Below are 26,010 nucleotides of genomic sequence, written 5' to 3' on the forward strand. Positions count from 1 at the left end.
TAACTCAGGATCAGTACAGGATAAGTAATGGATGTACACAGTGACTGCACCAGCAGAATAGTGAGTGCAGCTCTGTAGTATAATGCAGGATGTAACTCCGGATCAGTACAGGATAAGTAATGGATGTACACAGTGACTGCACCAGCAGAATAGTGAGTGCAGCTCTGGAGTATAATACAGAATGTAACTCAGTATCAGTAATGTATGTACACAGTGACTGCACCAGCAGAATAGTGAGTGCAGCTCTGGAGTATAATACAGGATGTAACTCTGGATCAGTACAGGATAAGTAATGTATGTACACAGTGACTGCACCAGCAGAATAGTGAGTGCAGCACTGGAGTATAATGCAGGATGTAACTCAGGATCAGTACAGGATAAGTAATGTATGTACACAGTGACTGCACCAGCAGAATAGTGAGTGCAGCTCTGGAGTATAATGCAGGATGTAACTCAGGATCAGTACAGGATAAGTAATGTATGTACACAGTGACTTCACCAGCAGAATAGTGAGTGCAGCTCTGGAGTATAATGCAGGATGTAACTCAGGATCAGTACAGGATAAGTAATGGATGTACACAGTGACTGCACCAGCAGAATAGTGAGTGCAGCTCTGGAGTATAATACAAGATGTAACTCAGGATCAGTACAGGATAAGTAATGGATGTACACAGTGACTGCACCAGCAGAATAGTGAGTGCAGCTCTGGAGCATAATACAGGATGTAACTCAGGATCAGTACAGGATAAGTAATGGATGTACACAGTGACTGCACCAGCAGAATAGTGAGTGCAGCTCTGGAGTATAATACAGGATGTAACTCAGGATCAGTAATGTATGTACACAGTGACTGCACCAGCAGAATAGTGAGTGCAGCTCTGGAGCATAATACAGGATGTAACTCAGGATCAGTACAGGATAAGTAATGGATGTACACAGTGACTACACCAGCAGAATACTGAGTGCAGCTCTGGAGTATAATACAGGATGTAACTCAGGATCAGTACAGGATAAGTAATGTATATACACAGTAACTGCACCAGCAGAATAGTGAGTGCAGCTCTGGAGTATAATACAGGATGTAACTCCGGATCAGTACAGGATAAGTAATGTATGTGCACAGTGACTGCACCAGCAGAATAGTGAGTTTTCCAATAGACATACTTATCTGATATATGATGTCATGTCATCTCTTGGTTTCAGGTTCTTAGAACAGGGGATCTGCCGGTATGGAGCGCAGTGCACCTCAGCGCACTCACAGGAGGAGCTGGAGGAATGGCAGAAGCGATATGCCTCGCGCCTCATCCGTCTCAAGCAACAGAAGGAAAACACACAATGTTCAGGGAGCTACATGGAGTCCCTGATCGAGAAGTGGATGAATTCCCTCTCGCCAGAGAGAGTGGTAAGTGTAAGGGCGAGGTGCTAGAGCGGATGGTGCTGACCTTAGACTAGGGGCTCATGCGCACGACCGTATGCCCTCCGAGACGTACGGTCCGTGAGCTGGCCATATGTCCCGGAGCGGCACACACCGCTTTATAGGTTACTATGATACTGTGCACACCGAGCCACCCGCGGGGCTATTGCACTCATATAATCTTATTAGTGCAATGTCCCTGCGGACGGCCCGGTGTGCACAGTATCAGAGTAACCTATAAAGCTGTGCTCTCCCGTGCCTATGGCCCGCTAACGGACCGTATGCCTCGGGTGGGCATACGGTCGTGTGCATGAGCCCTAAGAGTTACTGAAGGAGCAGGGTCCTCCCAGCAGCACAGAGGATTTCAGGAGAGGGCTGGAGACATGTAAGTAATGATGGCACGTCTCGTTTTTTCGCCGCAGCTCAGTGAGTGTGTGGAGGGCGTACACGTGGATTACAGTCCTGAGCTCTCTGTTACCGTTACCACCAAAAAATCTCAGCAGACGTGGACGTTTCTCCTGACGTGTAAGGTAAGAGAGCGACCCACTGAGGTCACATGACTGCACCGCACGGCCATGGACTGATTACTTAAGAATTTGCCGACTTTGTCTCCTCGCCTGTTGGACGCGCAGTCGCCATCTCTCTTTTCTCCCCCCAGCCGGCGAGGACGCTTCAGCGCGTGGCTCTGCTGTACGACGCTCACAGACCTCATTTTAGTATTGTGGCAATATCCGCTGGAGACGGCAATAGTCAGGTGCCCCAGGAGGTGCCCGAGAGCTGCCAGGAGTGGGTCGGCGAGAAGATGTCGCAGAACGGCATGGACCATTGCTTGTACAAAGTCGTGATCACCTTTACCACAGAGATATTCGGCACTTTCCGCCAGACTGTAGTGTTTGACTTTGGTGTAGAGCCGGTTCTGATGCAGAGGATTATGGTGGACGCGGCTTCAACTGAAGGTAAGTGGGGACCGAGCGCGACGTCTCTGAGGACGCTGATCATATTGAAATGATGTGGGGTGTCTTATGCTCCAGTCACATCCAGAGCTGCGTTCACAGTTCTTCTGATTTTTGGGACCTGGCTTCTTCAGCCCCTTTTTGATCTTATAGGGTGAATAGGATTCTGCAGCGCTCTCTGCCTCGTGCACAGCACAGCAGGGAGGTTACCATGGCAGGGTATAGAATGTCATGGTAATCGATCGGAGCCCCACGATTACACTGCAGGGGCTCCGATCAAAAGGCAGAGGGACCCGCATCCTTCTGCTTAACGCCACACTCTACGAGTGCTTGTGCTAGAGCAGAGCATACTCAGTGTAGAAGTGTACCAGTAGGGGCAGTGAAAACCTGTTAAGCCCTTGCATCTTTAACAGGAATGCAGCAGAATTGTGAATGCAGCTCTGGATGTGACTGGAGTGGTTAAGCTTGTTCTATTGAGGGTCCTTTTATATTGTGTGGTTCAGAGTCTGTACTAACATTCTGGCGGCCAACCGTAGACGTGGAACTGAAAGTCTCATAATGCCCCCGCGAGATGCCCACCGCCGCTCATCCCTTTGTCTCCTTCTCCTCAGATCTTGAATACTTGATGCACGCCCGTCAGCAGCTGCTAACGACCGCGAAGCGCTGGGACTCCATGTCTAAGACCATTGTGGAGTTCGATCCCAACGAGACTACTGAACTAGAGCGCAGCCTCCTCAGCCGATACCAAATCCCGCTCTCCGCCGACCAGCTGTTTACACAGTCCGTGCTGGACAAGTCGCTGACCAGGACCAACTACCAGTCCCGCCTGCACGACCTGCTTTACATTGAAGAGATTGCACAGTACAAGGAAGTCAGCAAGTAAGTGTCGCCCCCTGCTGGGTGCTATGTGGTGCAGCTCCAGTCATTGGGGGGCTTTGGAAAAGCCCGTCCACAGGAGTTCTTGGAGGGTGTGCCCCCTGCTTTTGGACCCCCTTCTATTTGATCTGGTCACATCCCATCATCCTGAGGATGGATTGTACTTTCCATTAGTTTTATACAAAGTGGCCACCAGAGGGCTCCATTGCTGCATGATACATCGCCGGCTGCCCGCGAGACGGTCATGTGATCAGTTCTTACACGTATGGGTCGTTCACATGTTACATACATGGCGCTGTCTCTTTAATGCTGAACCCTAGAGCTGCTAACCCTCAGGACTTTTTCCAGATCTGTGATTGGGAAAGCTGGGTGACAACAGTAATGGACCCTTTAGAGGTTGTGTGGGTGTTGCCTCTGAAGGGTCCCGGTTGGGTACAAGGCTGGATACTTCACCCCCATAGATTGCTGGGTGACCGTCCCTGAAGATTGGCTCTGGTGGTCACCCAACTTTCCCAGGATTCAGGGTGCACCTTCATGGAGGACCTTGTCAGAACCTCATACTGTGTTGGAGGAGGTCTGTTGGGTACCATGTGGGGTCCGCCATTAACTCTTCCTTCACTTGCAGGTTTAACATCAAGGTCCAGCTGCAGCTAGTGGCGAGCTTCATGCTGACGGGTGTTTCCGGAGGAGCCAAATACGCCCAGAACGGGCAGCTTTTCGGTCGCTTTAAACTCACTGAGACACTTTCAGAGGACACGCTCGCCGGCAGACTCGTGATGACCAAAGTCAACGCCGTGTATCTGCTGCCCGTCTCGAAGGAGAAGTCCGCACAGAGCCAAGGGAGCAAAGAGAAGGTGTACGAAGCGGTCATCGAGGAGAAGACCAAGGACTACATCTTCTTAAGAATATGCAAGGATTGCTGCGAAGAGCTGCGGCTCCGGTCCGACCGGGAGATGCAGGTGAGAATCGCGCCACATGTACCTGTCATGAACTTATACTCCAGTCAAATCCAAAGCGGCATTCACAATTCTGCTGTTATATCATGTCCTGTACTCCAGTCACACCTGTGCAGCACAATATACCGCCCCAGCAGAACCAGATACCACAGTGCAGCACAGTATACTGCCCCAGCAGAACCAGATACCACAGTGCAGCACAATATACTGTCCCAGCAGAACCGAATACCACAGTGCAGCACAATATACTGCCCCAGCAGAACCAGATACCACAGTGCAGCACAATATACTGCCCCAGCAGAACCAGATACCACAGTGCAGCACAATATACCGCCCCAGCAGAACCAGATACCACAGTGCAGCACAATATACTGCCCCAGCAGAACCAGATACCACAGTGCAGCACAATATACCGCCCCTGCAGAACCAGATACCACAGTGCAGTACTATATACTGCCCCAGCAGAACCAGATACCACAGTGCAGCACAATATACTGCCCCAGCAGAACCAGATACCACAGTGCAGCACAATATACTGCCCCAGCAGAACCAGATACCACAGTGCAGCACAATATACCGCCCCAGCAGAACCAGATACCACAGTGCAGCACAATATACCGCCCCAGCAGAACCAGATACCACAGTGCAGCACAATATACCGCCCCAGCAGAACCAGATACCACAGTGCAGCACAATATACCGCCCCAGCAGAACCAGATACCACAGTGCAGCACAATATACCGCCCCAGCAGAACCAGATACCACAGTGCAGCACAATATACCGCCCCAGCAGAACCAGATACCACAGTGCAGCACAATATACCGCCCCAGCAGAACCAGATACCACAGTGCAGCACAATATACCGCCCCAGCAGAACCAGATACCACAGTGCAGCACAATATACTGTCCCAGCAGAACCAGGTACCACTGACCAGATACAGAAGTACCTGACAGTGACAGGGGTTGTCCAGCTATTGATAATGATAGATACATCGGCTCCCCTGGCATCTCTCCCGTCTGCAGTGCATAGTCAGCAGCTGTACTTGGTATTGCCATGTGACCGATGTACGGTGACACCACATGACCTAGGAAGAAGCCACGGAGCGCTCGACCTATTCTAACATTCTGGTAACGATCTGATGTCTTGTCCTGAGGATAGGTCATCAATACTGAATACCAGATAACCCATTTAATTATTTCTGAGAGTATCAGATCCATATGTACCTGGCCAGAAAGAGTGCTTGGGCAGCCCCCTGGGGATTGGACCACTGGAAATCTACCTAGTAGGGTCAATGGCCAGTCAGCCCCTTCCTCACATCCCCCTGGTAACTGCTAAACAATTGAGTGCAGCTTTGGTTGTAACTCGGGGCTGGTGCAGACATGTAGAGGCCTAGTGAGTGCAGCTCTGGATGTGACTGGTGTAAGGATCATCACACTGCCTCCTTACATTGCACAGTCCTGGTGCCCCCAACCTCGCTCATGTTCTCCCTCTTCCTGCAGGTTGAGCTCCAGTTCCAGCTGAACCGGCTGCCTCTGTGTGAAATGCACTACGCCTTAGACAGGATACGGGATAACGGCATTCTCTTTCCGGATCTGAGCGCAACGCCCCCGATACCCTGGAGCCCCAACAGGTACACCCCCTCCCATCAGCCCTCATCCAGTCTTATGGCATCATTATTGTGTAGTATAGGGGTAGGCAACCTCCGGCACTCCAGCTGTTGTGAAACTACAACTCCCAGCATGCCCACTTGCTCTTCTATTCTCAAAGCTCCCACAGAAGTGAATGACGCCTGCTGGGAATTGTAGTTTCACAACATCTGTTGAGTGACAAAGGTTGCTGGCTCCTGGTATAGTGAAACGTTCTGCCACTTACTAATAGACTTTGTGGTTTACCTCCTCTGCTTGCTGTCAGTGAATAGAGACACATCCCTTTTGCTACATTTGTATCAAGTCTAGACAATCCTCGGAGGACTCCTGACTGATACGCTGTAAGAATAAGTAGAGATCTTGAAAATGGCGGAGGAATCGAAGCACAAAATCTCTTAAGGAAGTTCAGATCTTTTCATGATGCAGTGACTTGAGTAACAGTACACTAGACACCGGCCCTTTAAATCTGGTGCCCTCGTGGGTTGCGTTTATCCCGGCGCTCGGTTGGCACATATGAGAATTCCATAATTGGCAGATGATTTGAGAGCTGTTGTTGGACTACCAAGGCGTCAGATCAGTGCAGAAATAGTCCTGGCCGGGAAACAGCGGATGCGGCGCTGGCGCTGAGGACAGCGATCGACTCTATTTCTGGTGTAAGCTTCATTGGCACAAGAATCCCCCGAACACAACAATGATCACTGATGGTGCACGGAGCATAAAACCCCCATCATCCGCTCCAGTGCCAGGACAATGGTGCCACAAACCTGCTATTCTGACACTAATTACACAACGGTGGCACAAAGACGATAAAAATACCAACCAAGGCTGGAAGCTGGCAGCCTTATAATGGGGGAGGGGGCACAAAGGGAGGTTAGAGTCGCTTATTAATTCTAGTAGTCAGGAATGGCCCAGGGTTGCGGTACAAGGGGCAGGAATGGCCCAGGGTTGCGGTACAAGGGGCAGGAATGGCCCAGGGTTGCGGTACAAGGGGCAGGAATGGCCCAGGGTTGCGGTACAAGGGGCAGGAATGGCCCAGGGTTGCGGTACAAGGGGCAGGAATGGCCCAGGGTTGCGGTACAAAGGGCAGGAATGGCCCAGGGTTGCGGTACAAGGGGCAGGAATGGCCCAGGGTGCGGTACAAGGGGCAGGAATGGCCCAGGGTGCTGTACAAGGGGCAGGAATGGCCCAGGGTGCTGTACAAGGGGCAGGAATGGCCCAGGGTGCGGTACAAGGGGCAGGAATGGCCCAGGGTGCGGTACAAGGGGCAGGAATGGCCCAGGGTGCGGTACAAGGGGCAGGAATGGCCCAGGGTGCGGTACAAGGGGCAGGAATGGCCCAGGGTGCGGTACAAGGGGCAGGAATGGCCCAGGGTGCGGGAATTAAAATTAGGTGAAAGGGTAAAGAATGGAACAAGAGGCAGAAATCCTGCTATTACAAGTCTACTCAAAAGTGTAGCCATGTTATTCTGCAACCCCCTCATATCTGCTGTCTCCTCCACCCCCCTCTGATATCCTTTCTTACCTCTCCCATTTATGCTCCTATTCACCTGCCCCTGCCCTCATGCTCACCCCTCTACGTTTAACCCTTACTTCTCTCCTCTATACCCCACCTCTAATTCCCTCTTCTGATAACATTCTTCCTCTCCCCCCGCAGACAGTGGGACGAGCTCTTAGATCCCCGGCTGAACGCTAAGCAGAAAGAAGCCATCTTGGCGATCACTACCCCCCTCTCCGTTCAGCTGCCCCCTATCCTCATCATCGGCCCTTATGGTACCGGCAAGACGTTCACCCTGGCCCAGGCTGTGAAGCACATCCTAAAACAGCAGGATACCAGGTAACTCCCTTAATGAGAGAGCGCTGCATGCTGGGGTGCACAGTGTGAGCACTGCATGCTGGGGTGCGCAGTGTGTGAGAGCACTGCATGCTGGGGTGTGCAGTGTGTGAGCACTGCATGCTGGGGTGTGCAGTGTGTGAGACACTGCATGCTGGGGTGCGCAGTGTGTGAGGGCGCTGCATGCTGGGGTGCGCAGTGTGTGAGAGCGCTGCATGCTGGGGTGCGCAGTGTGTGAGGGCGCTGCATGCTGGGGTGCGCAGTGTGTGAGAGCGCTGCATGCTGGGGTGCGCAGTGTGTGAGAGCGCTGCATGCTGGGGTGCGCAGTGTGTGGGAGCGCTGCATGCTGGGGTGCGCAGTGTGTGGGAGCGCTGCATGCTGGGGTGCGCAGTGTGTGGGAGCGCTGCATGCTGGGGTGCGCAGTGTGTGGGAGCGCTGCATGCTGGGGTGCGCAGTGTGTGGGAGCGCTGCATGCTGGGGTGCGCAGTGTGTGGGAGCGCTGCATGCTGGGGTGCGCAGTGTGTGGGAGCGCTGCATGCTGGGGTGCGCAGTGTGTGGGAGCGCTGCATGCTGGGGTGCGCAGTGTGTGGGAGCGCTGCATGCTGGGGTGCGCAGTGTGTGGGAGCGCTGCATGCTGGGGTGCGCAGTGTGTGGGAGCGCTGCATGCTGGGGTGCGCAGTGTGTGGGAGCGCTGCATGCTGGGGTGCGCAGTGTGTGGGAGCGCTGCATGCTGGGGTGCGCAGTGTGTGGGAGCGCTGCATGCTGGGGTGCGCAGTGTGTGGGAGCGCTGCATGCTGGGGTGCGCAGTGTGTGGGAGCGCTGCATGCTGGGGTGCGCAGTGTGTGGGAGCGCTGCATGCTGGGGTGCGCAGTGTGTGGGAGCGCTGCATGCTGGGTGCGCAGTGTGTGGGAGCGCTGCATGCTGGGGTGCGCAGTGTGTGGGAGCGCTGCATGCTGGGGTGCGCAGTGTGTGGGAGCGCTGCATGCTGGGTGCGCAGTGTGTGGGAGCGCTGCATGCTGGGGTGCGCAGTGTGTGGGAGCGCTGCATGCTGGGGTGCGCAGTGTGTGGGAGCGCTGCATGCTGGGGTGCGCAGTGTGTGAGGGCGCTGCACGCGATGCAAGTGCCCCTCGCTCAGTAATCGGCTTTGTGTCCTGACCCCCCGTCTCTCCCAGCAGGGTCCTGATTTGCACCCACTCTAACAGCGCCGCTGACCTCTACATCAAGGATTATTTACATCCATACGTGGAAACAGGGAACCCGCAGGCCCGTCCGCTCAGGTATCCAGGAGATCACATGACTAAAGCTGTGGGTGCAGCCTGCAGTGTAAAGAATGGAGGCTTTCTGCCTGATTGTCAGAGCCACATCCAGGCTGAGTGAACACATATACACTACATGATGATGTGTGGGCGGATTCCGGTCATAACCACGACAACCCGAACGTAAACCTCCATTCTTTACACTGCAGGCTTTATCCAGAGATCTGAAACGCTGCAAAGTAGAAAGGGGCCAGACCCCGGGCTGAGAAAAGTATTCGGGGCTGTACACACAGTATTGTATGGTGACCGATGTATTAATGGTTTTCCTAGGTTTTCAGCCATTCACTTTTTAACAGTTCTGCTTGCTGTCAGTGAGAGAAACATTCCATTTTGCTTTTTATGACTGATAGACCCCAATCCTGTTCTCACCGCTGAGGGTTTGTTACTGTGTATCCAGTCTATACAATCCTCTGTGAGTTAGACATCAGCAGAAAACTCTCTCCTGCGTTGGTCTGTTACAATGTGTCAGTGCAGGTAAAGTGGACACAGAATTCAATTGTAACAAACCATCAGATGTGACTAGTATTACATCTGTATGGATTGCTTCTGTAACCCAAAATGTTCACATTCACTCACAGCAAGCATGGATCTTGAAAATTGTTAAAAAATAGACCTGCCACTCTCATGGACTTGCCCATGTCAGTGAATGGAAAGTGGGGATATGAGGAGACCTGCCACTCTCATGGACTGCCCATGTCAGTGAATGGAAGGGTGGGGATATGAGGAGACATGCCGCTCTCATGGACTGTCCATGTCAGTGAATAGAAGGTGGGGATATGCGGAGACCTGCCGCTCTCATGGACTGCCCATGTCAGTGAATGGAAGGTGGGGATATGAGGAGACCTGCCGCTCTCATGGACTGTCCATGTCAGTGGATGGAAAGAGGGGATATGAGGGGGATTATAGGATATATTGGGACACAATGCACTGTTCTCCTGGATGTCCCTGTCAGTGAATGGAAAGCGTTGATGTGTTGAGCTGGATCTCATTCTGCTGTTCTGCCGTTTTCCAGGGTATACTTCAGAAATCGCTGGGTGAAGACGGTGCACCCGGTCGTACACCAGTACTGTCTGATCTCCAGCACACATGCCACCTTCCAGATGCCCCAGAAAGAAGACATAGTGCGGCACAGGGTGGTGGTGGTGACGCTCAGCACATCGCAGTACCTCTGCCAGCTGGATCTGGAGCCCGGTGAGTTGAGGAAAGCAGAGGTCCTGAATACACTGCGCAGCCAATGACCTACTGGACCTCTGCATATAACACAGCCCACGTGTGACTGGTCTTAATCTAGTCACAGCCAAAGCTGCGCCATGTCTTAGACATCACCTCCTGACCCATGTTCTGATTACATCCACAGCTGCATAATGACTCATTCCTCATCCAGAGCTGTTTCATGCTGTATACCCAGATGCATTATGCTGCAGTCACATCCAGAGCTGGGCCAAGTGTACGGTCTCTCTGCACTGTGGCAGGTGTAGCTTTTCCTCCTTCAGACTGAGGCACTTCAGCACTACATCTCCCACTAGCAGCACAGCAGGGCACGCCCTGAGCGGTTTGTCTTCAGGTTGACTCCTTCTGCGTCACATCCTGCGAGTGGGGGATGGGAGCCGAGGGGCTGATGACCTGGTTCCGTCCCGATCCAGGGATCTATCTGTCTGATCTGTTGCTTTTGTGTTTTTTGTTTTTTTTTTTAGGCTTTTTTACCCACATCCTGTTGGATGAAGCAGCACAAGCCATGGAATGTGAAACCATCATGCCTCTGGCCCTGGCCAATAAGAGCACGCGGATCGTTCTGGCCGGAGATCACATGCAGGTGAGCGGATCGAGCCCTCTTAGGTCCTGCCCGATTAGGCACCTCCCCCTTACACCCCGCCTGATCAGGCGCTGCCCCCTTACACCCCGCCTGATCAGGCGCTGCCCCCTTACACCCCGCCTGATCAGGCGCTGCCCCCTTACACCCCGCCTGATCAGGCGCTGCCCCCTTACAACCCGGCCTGATCAGGCACTGCCCCCTTACACCCCGGCCTTATCAGGTACTGCCCCCTTACAACCCGGCCTTATCAGGCACTGCCCCCTTACAACCCGGCCTGATCAGGCACTGCCCCCTTACAACCCGGCCTGATCAGGCACTGCCCCCTTACAACCCGGCCTGATCAGGCACTGCCCCCTTACAACCCGGCCTGATCAGGCACTGCCCCCTTACAACCCGGCCTGATCAGGCACTGCCCCCTTACAACCCGGCCTGATCAGGCACTGCCCCCTTACAACCCGGCCTGATCAGGCACTGCCCCCTTACAACCCGGCCTGATCAGGCACTGCCCCCTTACACCCCGGCCTGATCAGGCACTGCCCCCTTACACCCCGGCCTGATCAGGCACTGCCCCCTTACACCCCGGCCTGATCAGGCACTGCCCCCTTACACCCCGGCCTGATCAGGCACTGCCCCCTTACACCCCGGCCTGATCAGGCACTGCCCCCTTACACCCCGGCCTGATCAGGCACTGCCCCCTTACACCCCGGCCTGATCAGGCACTGCCCCCTTACACCCCGGCCTGATCAGGCACTGCCCCCTTACACCCCGGCCTGATCAGGCACTGCCCCCTTACACCCCGGCCTGATCAGGCACTGCCCCCTTACACCCCGGCCTGATCAGGCACTGCCCCCTTACACCCCGGCCTGATCAGGCACTGCCCCCTTACACCCCGGCCTGATCAGGCACTGCCCCCTTACACCCCGGCCTGATCAGGCACTGCCCCCTTACACCCCGGCCTGATCAGGCACTGCCCCCTTACACCCCGGCCTGATCAGGCACTGCCCCCTTACACCCCGGCCTGATCAGGCACTGCCCCCTTACAACCCGGCTTGATCAGGCACTGCCCCCTTACAACCCTGCTTGATCAGGCACCTGCCCGATTACATACCACGCTTGATCAGGCACCTGCCCGATTGCATACCACGCTTGATCAGGCACCTGCCCGATTGCATACCACCCTCTTAGGCCCTGCCCGATTGCATACCACCCTCTTAGGCCCTGCCCGATTGCATACCACCCTCTTAGGCCCTGCCCGATTGCATACCACCCTCTTAGGCCCTGCCCGATTGCATACCACCCTCTTAGGCCCTGCCCGATTGCATACCACCCTCTTAGGCCCTGCCCGATTGCATACCACCCTCTTAGGCCCTGCCCGATTGCATACCACCCTCTTAGGCCCTGCCCGATTGCATACCACCCTCTTAGGCCCTGCCCGATTGCATACCACCCTCTTAGGCCCTGCCCGATTGCATACCACCCTCTTAGGCCCTGCCCGATTGCATACCACCCTCTTAGGCCCTGCCCGATTTGTCAATCTCACCAAGTCTTGCCCCCCTTATCTCATGGGTTTGTTAACGAGTATCAGTGAAGATTTTTCTTCCATGTCCATCAGCTGTGTGAGCAGGGCTCTGTAGTCCTTCTCTTGTTCCCATACACAGACAGCAAGCAGAGAGCTTGTTGAGGATTGGAAATTGAAAGTTCTTCTTGATATTTCCAGCAGGCAGGACGCTGGCCCTTTAAATCCTCACCATGACCCCCACTCGGGAGACCCTGGCTGTGATACGGCCGCCCTGTGGGGAGTTGTAGTACCTTGGCCGTCTCACTGACCGTCTCTTCTCTCTCACAGCTCAGTCCGTTCGTATACAGCGAGTTCGCCAGAGAGCGTAACCTCCACGTGTCGCTGTTAGACCGCCTGTATGAACATTACCCCGCCGACTTCCCGTGTAGGATCCTGCTGTGCGAGAATTACCGATCCCACGAGGCCATCATCAAGTAAGTGACACAGAGCTGACAATCTAGTGAGCCTACAGCCCCTCCGTGGGTCTGATGTGGCCCAAGAATCCAGCCTTTCATTTATTGCTAATCATGTCTTGTACTCCAGTTACATCCAGAGCTGCAGTTTCAGTTCTCATATTCCAGTCATATATATAAGGCTGCCGTCATCGTTTTTATACTGCAGTTGCATCAAAAGTCTCAGGCACGCTGCGTATACTCCAGTCTCGTCTAAAACTGCTGTCGCAGATCTTGTACTCCAGTCACATCCAAAGCTGTAGAGAGAAAACAATCCATACTTTCGTATCCTGGAAGCCCTAAAATGCGGGTCCGCCCGGCCCCATTGGCATTCAGTGCGTTTACCTGCCTCACCTGGATATGCACGATCCCCGACATCTGAATGTGTTGCCCCCTAGTAACTTGTGACATAATCCGCTATCTGTCAGTGAATGCCTCCCTGTGAGCACAGTCTGTTCTCGCGGATTGCGTTGACGTACGCGCTAATGTACAAGGTGTCGCTGTGTCTGTGAATTATCACCGCGGAGGAATTCACGGTGATGAAATTCACAGCTGCGTCCGGCGGATCAGCGCTCATTTACATTACACATCGCCTGTTCCACTCGTAAGCTACGTCCTCGCCGTTCTCCACAAGGCACCAGCGAATCTAGGTCACACATTAATGACGAGATCAGGTGGATATGACAGCGCACCCCCACCCCCATCATGTACATGCAGTTATGTAATTTTAATTGTTTTCTTCGTGGAAAAGGTTTAGACGTAAAATGTGAAAATTGGCATCACATAGGGGGGGGGGGGGGCAGCACTGCATGCTGTGTGCGCACGGGCTGCTCGTTTACTCAGGCCCACATCTGTCATTAATTAAAGGGAGTGTGTCCGCTCGGTTTACCCTGGCTGGGGTCATGGCCCTGTACCGAGCATGCGCCAAAATTAGGGTTCATGGCGCTGGCGTGAGATTAAGAAAGCAGGATACAGGCACCTGTCAGTCTACTCTGAACCGCTCATCACTATGAGAAAAGTGTGAGTCTAATCGTGAACACAAGCCAATAACTATATGCATTACTGATCCTGGGTTATATCCTGTATTATACTCCAGAGCTGCACTCACTATTCTGCTGGTGCAGTCACTGTGTACATACATTACTTATCCTGTACTGATCCTGAGTTACATCCTGTATTATACCCCAGAGCTGCACTCACTATTCTGCTGGTGCAGTCACTGTGTACATACATTACTTATCCTGTACTGATCCTGAGTTACATCCTGTATTATACTCCAGAGCTGCACTCACTATTCTGCTGGTGCAGTCACTGTGTACATACATTACTCATGCTGTATTATACTCCAGAGCTGCACTCACTATTCTGCTGGTGCAGTCACTGTGTACATACATTACTTATCCTGTACTGATCCTGAGTTACATCCTGTATTATACTCCAGAGCTGCACTCACTATTCTGCTGGTGCAGTCACTGTGTACATACATTACTTATCCTGTACTGATCCTGAGTTACATCCTGTATTATACTCCAGAGCTGCACTCACTATTCTGCTGGTGCAGTCACTGTGTACATACATTACTTATCCTGTACTGATCCTGAGTTACATCCTGTATTATACCCCAGAGCTGCACTCACTATTCTGCAGGTGCAGTCACTGTGTACATACATTACTTATCCTGTACTGATCCTGAGTTACATCCTGTATTATACCCCAGAGCTGCACTCACTATTCTGCTGGTGCAGTCACTGTGTACATACATTACTTATCCTGTACTGATCCTGAGTTACATCCTGTATTATACTCCAGAGCTGCACTCACTATTCTGCTGGTGCAGTCACTGTGTACATACATTACTTATCCTGTACTGATCCTGAGTTACATCCTGTATTATACTCCAGAGCTGCACTCACTATTCTGCTAGTGCAGTCACTGTATATACATTACATTACTGATCCTGAGTTATTTCCACTCTAAAGCTGCTGAATAGTGAGTTCAGCTCTGGACTTTCCTGTGTTATACAGTGTTTCATGCTCTCATCTTTCTTCCCAGTAGTTATATGCACTCAGTAGAGAACAGGCGGGAATGACCAGTGCAGGGAGCGTTGCCCCCTGTGCTGCCGGCAGGATCATGGAGAAGTCCTGCCAGTTAGAGGGTTCATTATTGTGATTGACTGCCAGGAGGAGCAGAGCGAGGGGTCCTGTTTGCTGAGCTGATGTTTCGTCTCTATTGCTTCCAGTTACACGTCGGAGCTCTTCTATGAGGGGAAGTTGATGGCCAGCGGCAAGCAGCCGGCCCACAAGGACTTCTACCCCCTGACCTTCTTCACCGCTCGAGGGGAGGACGTCCAGGAGAAGAACAGCACGGCCTTCTACAACAACGCAGAGGTACGCCCGGGGGTGTCCGTGCGCATGGCCGCCCAGCTGTCCGTGCGCATGGCCGCCTGCCGCTAACATGGCCGTCTGTACGTTTCCTGTACTCCAGGTATTTGAGGTGGTGGAGCGCGTGGAGGAGCTGAGGAGGAAGTGGCCAGTGGCCTGGGGCAAGCTGGACGACGGCAGTATTGGGGTGGTGACCCCCTATGCCGACCAGGTGTTCCGGATCCGGGCCGAACTGCGGAAGAAGCGGCTTTCGGAAGTCAGTGTGGAGAGGGTGCTCAACGTTCAGGGTGAGTGCAGCATCTAGGCGCTAGGTGTCCTATCCACATCTAGGAGGTAGGTGTCCTATCCACATCTTGGCGCTTGGTGCCCTGTTTACTAGGAGGTAGGTGCCCTATCAGCATCTAGGAGGTAGGTGCCCTATCAGCATCTAGGAGGTAGGTGCCCTATCAGCATCTAGGAGGTAGGTGCCCTATCAGCATCTAGGAGGTAGGTGCCCTATCAGCATCTAGGAGGTAGGTGCCCTATCAGCATCTAGGAGGTAGGTGCCCTATCAGCATCTAGGAGGTAGGTGCCCTATCAGCATCTAGGAGGTAGGTGCCCTATCAGCATCTAGGAGGTAGGTGCCCTATCAGCATCTAGGAGGTAGGTGCCCTATCAGCATCTAGGAGGTAGGTGCCCTATCAGCATCTAGGAGGTAGGTGCCCTATCAGCATCTAGGAGGTAGGTGCCCTATTAGCATCTAGGAGCTAGCTGATGTCCTGGAAAAGTAGGGGTGATTCCTGCAGAAGATGGGCAAGGGGGCAGAGATGATGGGGGTGATGATGCTAATCCTGTACTCCTCGTCTCCAGGTAAGCAGTTCCGCGTCCTGTTCCTCAGCACGGTCCGCACCCGCCACACCTGCAAACACAAGCAGACCCCCATCAAACGCAAGGAGCAGCTCCTGGAGGACTCCACCGAGGACCTGGACTATGGCTTCCTCTCCAATTATAAGCTCCTGAACACGGCCATCACCCGGGCCCAGTCCCTGGTGGCGGTGGTGGGCGACCCCATCGCTCTGTGCTCCATCGGGAGATGCAGGTAGGTGGACGTCCCCTTCCGGGCTGTCAGAATGATAAGGGGGGATGGGGCGTTGTTTCTGTCAGCACCACGGTAACATGACCCTATGATAGATCCGCCTGTCATGGAGGCTCCTCAGCCTGCTGTGATGGGAAGTACTGGCTCGTCTTTGCCCCCATCCTCCGGATTCGGCTTCAGACTAGTGGTCATCACCCATCAGGCCATCGCTCCCCAGGGTGTCTCTTCTTCCCCCGCCCCTGACAATACAGTGAGGCAGTAGTTGGGGGTGCTAAAGCTCCGGAGCAGCGCAGCGGGTATTTACCTCAGACGACCTCCGGCAGCTCAGCGCCAGACCGCATCTACTGCAGATAGGCTTCCCATCATCTACAAGAGCTCTGCATGCTGTCAGTGAATGCAGGCTGTCTTATTGACACCTACAGGCTTAATGCTTCTCACAGCTGATGGTTTGTTACTATAACATGTAGTCTAGACATTGGTACATGTTACCAGTACTGATACATTGTAACAGACTGTCAGGACGGGAGACACAGGATTCTAGACTGATACATTGTAACAGACTGTCAGGACGGGAGACACAGGATTCCAGACTGATACATTGTAACAGACTGTCAGGACGGGAGACACAGGATTCTAGACTGATACATTGTAACAGACTGTCAGAACGGGAGACACAGCATTCTAGACTGATACATTGTAACAGACTGTCAGGACGGAGACACAGCATTCTAGACTGATACATTGTAACAGACTGTCAGGACGGAGACACAGCATTCTAGACTGATACATTGTAACAGACTGTCAGGACGGAGACACAGCATTCTAGACTGATACATTGTAACAGACTGTCAGGACGGAGACACAGCATTCTAGACTGATACATTGTAACAGACTGTCAGGACAGGAGTCACAGCATTCTAGACTGATACATTGTAACAGACTGTCAGGACGGGAGACACAGGATTCTAGACTGATACATTGTAACAGACTGTCAGGACGGAGACACAGCATTCTAGACTGATACATTGTAACAGACTGTCAGGACAGGAGACACAGCATTCTAGACTGATACATTGTAACAGACTGTCAGGACAGGAGTCACAGCATTCTAGACTGATACATTGTAACAGACTGTCAGGACGGGAGACACAGGATTCTAGACTGATACATTGTAACAGACTGTCAGGACGGGAGACACAGCATTCTAGACTGATACATTGTAACAGACTGTCAGGACAGGAGACACAGCATTCTAGACTGATACATTGTAACAGACTGTCAGGACGTGAGACACAGGATTCTAGACAGATGCATTGTAACAGACTGTCAGGACGGGAGACAGGAATCTAGACTGATACATTGTAACAGACTGTCAGGACGGGAGACACAGCATTCTAGACTGATACATTGTAACAGACTGTCAGGACGGGAGACACAGCATTCTAGACTGATGCACTGTAACAGACTGTCAGGACGGGAGACACAGGATTCTAGACTGATACATTGTAACAGACTGTCAGGATGGAGACACAGCATTCTAGACTGATACATTGTAACAGACTGTCAGGACGGGAGACAGGATTCTAGACTGATACATTGTAACAGACTGTCAGGACAGGAGACACAGCATTCTAGACTGATACATTGTAACAGACTGTCAGGACGGGAGACACAGCATTCTAGACTGATACATTGTAACAGACTGTCAGGACGGGAGACACAGCATTCTAGACTGATACATTGTAACAGACTGTCAGGACGGGAGACAGGATTCTAGACTGATACATTGTAACAGACTGTCAGGACAGGAGACACAGCATTCTAGACTGATACATTGTAACAGACTGTCAGGACGGGAGACACAGCATTCTAGACTGATACATTGTAACAGACTGTCAGGACGGAGACACAGGATTCTAGACTGATACATTGTAACAGACTGTCAGAACGGGAGACACAGCATTCTAGACTGATACATTGTAACAGACTGTCAGAACGGGAGACACAGCATTCTAGACTGATACATTGTAACAGACTGTCAGGACAGAGACACAGGATTCTAGACTGATACATTGTAACAGACTGTCAGAACGGGAGACACAGCATTCTAGACTGATACATTGTAACAGACTACGGGAGACCGCATTCTAGACTGATACATTGTAACAGACTGTCAGGACGGAGACACAGCATTCTAGACTGATACATTGTAACAGACTACGGGAGACCGCATTCTAGACTGGTACATTGTAACAGACTGTCAGGACAGGAGACACAGGATTCTAGACTGATACATTGTAACAGACTGTCAGGACAGGAGACACAGCATTCTAGACTGATACATTGTAACAGACTGTCAGGACGGGAGACACAGGATTCTAGACTGATACATTGTAACAGACTGTCAGGACAGGAGACACAGGATTCTAGACTGATACATTGTAACAGACTGTCAGGACGGGAGACGCAGGATTCTAGACTGATACATTGTAACAGACTGTCAGGACAGGAGACACCGCATTCTAGACTGATACATTGTAACAGACTGTCAGGACGGAGACACAGGATTCTAGACTGGTACATTGTAACAGACTGTCAGGACAGGAGACACAGGATTCTAGACTGATACATTGTAACAGACTGTCAGGACGGGAGACACAGCATTCTAGACTGATACATTGTAACAGACTGTCAGGACGGGAGACACAGGATTCTAGACTGATACATTGTAACAGACTGTCAGGACGGAGACACAGCATTCTAGACTGATACATTGTAACAGACTGTCAGGACAGGAGACACCGCATTCTAGACTGATACATTGTAACAGACTGTCAGGACGGAGACACAGGATTCTAGACTGGTACATTGTAACAGACTGTCAGGACAGGAGACACAGGATTCTAGACTGATACATTGTAACAGACTGTCAGGACGGGAGACACAGCATTCTAGACTGATACATTGTAACAGACTGTCAGGACGGGAGACACAGGATTCTAGACTGATACATTGTAACAGACTGTCAGGACGGGAGACACAGGATTCTTGACTGATACATTGTAACAGACTGTCAGGACGGGAGACACAGGATTCTAGACTGATACATTGTAACAGACTGTCAGGACGGGAGACACAGGATTCTAGACTGATACATTGTAACAGACTGTCAGGACGGGAGACACAGGATTCTTGACTGATACATTGTAACAGACTGTCAGGACGGGAGACAGGATTCTAGACTGATACATTGTAACAGACTGTCAGGACAGGAGACACAGGATTCTAGACTGATACATTGTAACAGACTGTCAGGATGGAGACACAGCATTCTAGACTGATACATTGTAACAAATCCTCAGATTTGAGAAGTGAACTGTCCTTTTCACTGACTGCAAGCAGAGATCCTGATGGTGATGAGGCCTGGTAGTGGGATCCATTGATGATCCCGCCGTCCGGTCACATGGGATTTGCAGGGTCCTCTGTTATTCCTCCTGTCTGTCCACAGGAAGTTCTGGGAGCAGTTCCTCACGATTTGTCATGAGAATCGCAGTCTTCACGGCATCACATTCGAGCAGATCAAGTCCCAGCTGGAGGCCTTAGAGCTGAAGAAGACCTACGTGCTGAACCCGCTGGCGCCAGAGTTCATCCCGCGGGCGCTCCGGCAGCAGCAGGCAGCAAACGCCGCCAAACAGCAGCAGTCACCGCCAAAGGTACCAGTCCGTCCTCCCGTTACATTGTATTATCTGTGTTTTCCGCCGCACTGCTTTGTTACAGTGTGTCAGTTTAGGGCTGGACTCCTCCACAGGGCTTTGTGCCCGTCTGGAGAGGTTGTTGCAGCCTATGAATTTGTTTCCATTCATTGACAGCAAGCAGAGCCTGGAAATAATATAATGGTTTCTGTCGGCTAACGAGCTCTCCTTATGTTTCCAGGGCAAAGGTCATCACAATCAGAGCGAGCACTTTCAAGGGGATGGAATGGGTAAGACAAAGCACGGACTGCAGTGTAAAGTATGGGGAAACAGTGAGCTGCTGTGTAAAGCATGGAGGAGGTAGTGAGTTGCTGTGTAGAGCATGGGGGAGGTAATGAGCTGCAGTGTAGAGCATGGGGGAGGTAATGAGCTGCAGTGTAGAGCATGGGGGAGGTAATGAGCTGCAGTGTAGAGCATGGGGGAGGTAATGAGCTGCAGTGTAGAGCATGGGGGAGGTAATGAGCTGCAGTGTAGAGCATGGGGGAGGTAATGAGCTGCTGCAGTGTAGAGCATGGGGGAGGTAATGAGCTGCTGCAGTGTAGAGCACGGGGGAGGTAATGAGCTGCTGCAGTGTAGAGCACGGGGGAGGTAATGAGCTGCTGCAGTGTAGAGCACGGGGGAGGTAATGAGCTGCAGTGTAGAGCACGGGGGAGGTAATGAGCTGCAGTGTAGAGCACGGGGGAGGTAATGAGCTGCAGTGTAGAGCACGGGGGAGGTAATGAGCTGCAGTGTAGAGCACGGGGGAGGTAATGAGCTGCAGTGTAGAGCACGGGGGAGGTAATGAGCTGCAGTGTAGAGCACGGGGGAGGTAATGAGCTGCAGTGTAGAGCACGGGGGAGGTAATGAGCTGCAGTGTAGAGCACGGGGGAGGTAATGAGCTGCAGTGTAGAGCACGGGGGAGGTAATGAGCTGCAGTGTAGAGCACGGGGGAGGTAATGAGCTGCAGTGTAGAGCACGGGGGTAGGTAATGAGCTGCAGTGTAGAGCACGGGGGTGGTAATGAGCTGCAGTGTAGAGCACGGGGGTGGTAATGAGCTGCAGTGTAGAGCACGGGGGTGGTAATGAGCTGCAGTGTAGAGCACGGGGGTGGTAATGAGCTGCAGTGTAGAGCACGGGGTGGTAATGAGCTGCAGTGTAGAGCACGGGGGTGGTAATGAGCTGCAGTGTAGAGCACGGGGGAGGTAATGAGCTGCAGTGTAGAGCACGGGGGTGGTAATGAGCTGCAGTGTAGAGCACGGGGGAGGTAATGTCCGCATTCCGTATTTTGTGGAACAGCTGGCCCCTGATGGATCGTTATGCGGACAGTAAGGCTCCATTCACACGTCCACAATTATCCGGAACGGGTGCGGACCCATTCCTTCTCTATGGGGAAGGAATGGATGCGGACAGCACAAGGCGTGCTCTCCCCATCCGCATTTCCTGAGCGCGCCCCGATCTTCCGCTCCGCGGCTCTGGAAAAAAAATAGAACATGTCCTGGGGGTGCCGGCCGGGCGTACTGCGGATCCGCAAAGCACTGCGGACGTGTGAAAGAAGATGTCCTATTAGGGTCCAATCTTTGAACGGAACGAAAATATGGAAACGGAAGGCATACAGAGTTTGCGGATCTATTGAAAAGAATGGTTCCGTATACGGAAGGCAAAAAACGGAGCGTAAACGGTTAGCAGTGTAAAGCACAGGGGAGGTAATGAGCTGCAGTGTAAAGCACAGGGGAGGTAATGAGCTGCAGTGTAAAGCACAGGGGAGGTAATGAGCTGCAGTGTAAAGCACAGGGAGGTAATGAGCTGCAGTGTAAAGCACAGGGGAGGTAATGAGCTGCAGTGTAAAGCACAGGGGAGGTAATGAGCTGCAGTGTAAAGCACAGGGGAGGTAATGAGCTGCAGTGTAAAGCACAGGGGAGGTAATGAGCTGCAGTGTAAAGCACAGGGGAGGTAATGAGCTGCAGTGTAAAGCACAGGGGAGGTAATGAGCTGCAGTGTAAAGCACAGGGGAGGTAATGAGCTGCAGTGTAAAGCACGGGGGAGGTAATGAGCTGCAGTGTAAAGCACGGGGGAGGTAATGAGCTGCAGTGTAAAGCACGGGGGAGGTAATAAGCTCTCTCTCAGCCTGGGATGATCCAGGGGGCGGGATTTAGACTACTGGAGCCCCCAGTAGACTGTACAGCTGGGCCGGTAGGTTCTCGCTGACTCTTCTCTTGTGTTTTGTTTCCTTCAGTTCAGCCCAATCCTTCTGTCCTGATCGGCAATCCCATCCGGGCGTACACCCCACCCATGGGTGCTCACACCAACCTGGGCAAATCCCCCAGCCCCGTGCAGAGGATAGACCCCCACACCGGCACCAGTATTCTCTACGTACCTGCCGTCTACGGGGGCAATATGGTCATGTCCGTGCCTTTACCTGTGAGTATTACCTGAGTGGGCGGGGCATCTTCCATGTAGAGAGCCCCCGAATCCCCCCCACGGCCCCTCCACAGACCCTGACGTCACCCAGTGGTCTCCTCTGCTGCACCCCTCTCCAGCAGACAGCTGGCATTGTGCAGTATGTATGTATACGCCCAGCGTACAGCCCCCCATCCTGCAGATGATGACCCCCCATGTCTGGTGAGCGTGCTCGCTGTGTGACTTCACTGATTGGATGTGATGTGAGCCGCCACTGACTGGCCACGACTACACCGCCCGCAGCAAGGAGGCGAATAGTGAGGGCGCAGCGCCGTCCTGCTGATGCCGCTCTGCCAGTGGTGACTGCGCAGTGAATATCCAGAGCTGCATCGTGTGTTTACTGCAGTCACATCCAGAGCTGCATCGTGTGTTTACTGCAGTCACACCCAGAGCTGCATCGTGTGTTTACTGCAGTCACACCCAGAGCTGCATCGTGTGTTTACTGCAGTCACACCCAGAGCTGCATCGTGTGTTTACTGCAGTCACACCCAGAGCTGCATCGTGTGTTTACTGCAGTCACACCCAGAGCTGCATCGTGTGTTTACTGCAGTCACACCCAGAGCTGCATCGTGTGTTTACTGCAGTCACACCCAGCGCTGCATCGTGTGTTTACTGCACTCACACCCAGAGCTGCATCGTGTGTTTACTGCACTCACACCCAGAGCTGCATCGTGTGTTTACTGCACTCACACCCAGAGCTGCATCGTGTGTTTACTGCACTCACACCCAGAGCTGCATCGTGTGTTTACTGCACTCACACCCAGAGCTGCATCGTGTGTTTACTGCACTCACACCCAGAGCTGCATCGTGTGTTTACTGCACTCACACCCAGAACTAATGATCTCCCACTGTTTGGCCTTGTAGGGTCTCTGTGAGGGTCCTCATCCCATTAGTGACTGTTACTTCTGGCCTGTGGATGTCTGCAGCTCTGGATGTGACTGAGAGCATAAGACATGTAAAACAAAATTGCAAATACAGCAAGTGTAAGACATACGTGCAGCTCTGGATGTGACCGGAGTATTAGAAATTATGTAACAGCAGGAGTGTGAATTCAGATGTAGCAGGAGGATTGTCAGTGCAGCTCTGGACGTGACTAGGATATTAGACATGATGAAGCCGCAGAATTGAGAATGCAGCTCTGCATGTGACTAGAGTATAAGACTCGCTGCAGATTAGACTGATGACCATGCGCTCATCTCTCTGACCACATCTCTCTGCAGGTCCCGTGGCCCCCCAACTACCAGGGTCGGTTTTCCGTGGACCCCCGCCTCATGACGCACCCGGCCATGGCCTATAACATGAACCTCCTCCAGGGCCACGGTCGCGGATCTCCCATCCCGTTCGGCCTCGGCCACCACTCACCGGTCAACGTCGGGCAGCAGGTTCCGCACACGGACAAAGATCAGCACGAGCTCAGCCGCAATGGTGGGTAACCGTGACAACCGACCCCCAGCCAGCGTGTCACCAGCTCCCATAGATGTTATACACCTGAGCTGCTGCAGAGCCTCTTTATCAGCAAGGAGCTCAATTACTGATTGGTTACAGTGCCAGTCACAGTGAGCCCCCCGTATATACAGTGTCAGTCACAGTGAGCCCCCCGTATATACAGTGTCAGTCACAGTGAGCCCCCCGTATATTCAGTGTCGGTCACAGTGAGCCCCCCGTATATTCAGTGTCGGTCACAGTGAGCCCCCCGTATATTCAGTGTCGGTCACAGTGAGCCCCCCGTATATTCAGTGTCTGTCACAGTGAGCCCCCCGTATATACAGTGCCGGTCACAGTGAGCCCCCCGTATATACAGTGTCGGTCACAGTGAGCCCCCCCTGTATACAGTGTCGGTCACAGTGAGCCCCCCGTATATACAGTGTCGGTCACAGTGAGCCCCCCGTATATTCAGTGTCGGTCACAGTGAGCCCCCCGTATATTCAGTGTCGGTCACAGTGAGCCCCCCGTATATTCAGTGTCGGTCACAGTGAGCCCCCCGTATATTCAGTGTCGGTCAGTGTGAGCGCCGCGTTTAGACAGTGTCGGTCACAGTGAGCCCCCCGTATATACAGTGTCAGTCAGTGAACCCCCCGTATATACAGTGTCAGTCAGTGAGCCCCCCGTCTACAGTGTCAGTCGCAGTGTGAGACCCCCCCCCGTCTACAGTGTCAGGAAGTGACGTAGCTAGAAATGACTGGGCCCCACAGCAAATTTTTGAATGGGGCCCCCCTCCCCCAGTAATTTTTTCGCAACCCCTTCCTTTCATGCCGCCCCCATTCCTGTGGCTAGTAAAGATCGCTCTCTCAGACCAGGGCCGGCCGCTGTTCCATCCGTTTCCTACACTGTCTATACTGTCCCTGTATATCATTTAATTGTGTAATACTGTTGAGGGGGCCCTGACCAAATCCTTTAGTCCTCCTCTTCCTGGATAGGCCCCCTTCTGGGTCAGGGCCCCAAAGCAGCCGCTTCCCCAATAGTTGCGCCCCTGATGTCAGTCACAGTGAGACCCCCCCTGTATACAGTGTCAGTCACAATGAGCCCCCCACCCCCTGTATACAGTGTCAGTCACAATGAGCCCCCCACCCCCTGTATACAGTGTCAGTCAGTGAGCCCCCCCCGTATACAGTTTCAGTCACAGTGAGCCCCCCTGTATACAGTGTGTCACAATGAGCCCCCCACCCCCTGTATACAGTGTCAGTCACAATGAGCCCCCCACCCCCTGTATACAGTGTCAGTCACAATGAGCCCCCCACCCCCTGTATACAGTCTGTCACAGTGAGACCCCCCCTGTATACAGTGTGTCACAGTGAGACCCCCCCTGAATACAGTGTCGGTCACAGTGAGACCCCCCCTGAATACAGTGTCGGTCACAGTGAGACCCCCCCTGAATACAGTGTCGGTCTCAGTGAGGCCCCCCCTGAATACAGTGTCGGTCTCAGTGAGGCCCCCCCTGTATACAGTGTCGGTCTCAGTGAGGCCCCCCCTGTATACAGTGTCGGTCACAGTGAGGCCCCCCCTGTATACAGTGTCGGTCACAGTGAGGCCCCCCCCTGTATACAATGTCGGTCACAGTGAGGCCCCCCCCTGTATACAATGTCGGTCACAGTGAGACCCCCCCTGAATACAGTGTCGGTCACAGTGAGGCCCCCCCTGAATACAGTGTCGGTCTCAGTGAGGCCCCCCCTGAATACAGTGTCGGTCTCAGTGAGGCCCCCCCTGAATACAGTGTCGGTCACAGTGAGGCCCCCCCTGTATACAGTGTCGGTCACAGTGAGGCCCCCCCTGTATACAGTGTCGGTCACAGTGAGGCCCCCCCCTGTATACAATGTCGGTCACAGTGAGGCCCCCCCCTGTATACAGTGTCGGTCACAGTGAGGCCCCCCCTGTATACAGTGTCGGTCTCGGTGAGGCCCCCCCTGTATACAGTGTCGGTCACGGTGAGGCCCCCCCTGTATACAGTGTCGGTCTCGGTGAGGCCCCCCCTGTATACAGTGTCGGTCACGGTGAGGCCCCCCCTGTATACAGTGTCGGTCACAGTGAGGCCCCCCCCTGTATACAGTGTCGGT

At 53.0% G+C, this 26,010-nt stretch overlaps 1 protein-coding gene across 1 annotated transcript in view; it reads left to right on the plus strand.

Annotated features, from left to right (window-relative positions):
- The window catches only part of HELZ (helicase with zinc finger), a gene marked incomplete at its 5' end in the record, with an annotated part of 66,282 nt that overhangs the window by 15,917 nt on the left and 24,355 nt on the right, over positions 1 to 26,010 (plus strand). Inside the window, 18 exons of the mRNA XM_044274328.1 lie at positions 1,204 to 1,402; positions 1,837 to 1,944; positions 2,073 to 2,370; positions 2,979 to 3,246; positions 3,869 to 4,202; positions 5,701 to 5,831; positions 7,501 to 7,680; positions 8,853 to 8,954; positions 10,006 to 10,184; positions 10,688 to 10,806; positions 12,653 to 12,798; positions 15,056 to 15,203; positions 15,301 to 15,484; positions 16,047 to 16,275; positions 19,781 to 19,985; positions 20,206 to 20,254; positions 22,236 to 22,420; positions 23,680 to 23,884. Coding sequence (XP_044130263.1) covers positions 1,204 to 1,402; positions 1,837 to 1,944; positions 2,073 to 2,370; positions 2,979 to 3,246; positions 3,869 to 4,202; positions 5,701 to 5,831; positions 7,501 to 7,680; positions 8,853 to 8,954; positions 10,006 to 10,184; positions 10,688 to 10,806; positions 12,653 to 12,798; positions 15,056 to 15,203; positions 15,301 to 15,484; positions 16,047 to 16,275; positions 19,781 to 19,985; positions 20,206 to 20,254; positions 22,236 to 22,420; positions 23,680 to 23,884 — 3,269 coding nt within the window. The remainder of the gene's footprint in view (positions 1 to 1,203; positions 1,403 to 1,836; positions 1,945 to 2,072; positions 2,371 to 2,978; positions 3,247 to 3,868; positions 4,203 to 5,700; positions 5,832 to 7,500; positions 7,681 to 8,852; positions 8,955 to 10,005; positions 10,185 to 10,687; positions 10,807 to 12,652; positions 12,799 to 15,055; positions 15,204 to 15,300; positions 15,485 to 16,046; positions 16,276 to 19,780; positions 19,986 to 20,205; positions 20,255 to 22,235; positions 22,421 to 23,679; positions 23,885 to 26,010) is intronic.

The sequence above is a fragment of the Bufo gargarizans genome, unplaced genomic scaffold (assembly GCF_014858855.1).
Source record: "Bufo gargarizans isolate SCDJY-AF-19 unplaced genomic scaffold, ASM1485885v1 original_scaffold_1674_pilon, whole genome shotgun sequence".
Lineage (NCBI taxonomy): Eukaryota > Metazoa > Chordata > Amphibia > Anura > Bufonidae > Bufo > Bufo gargarizans.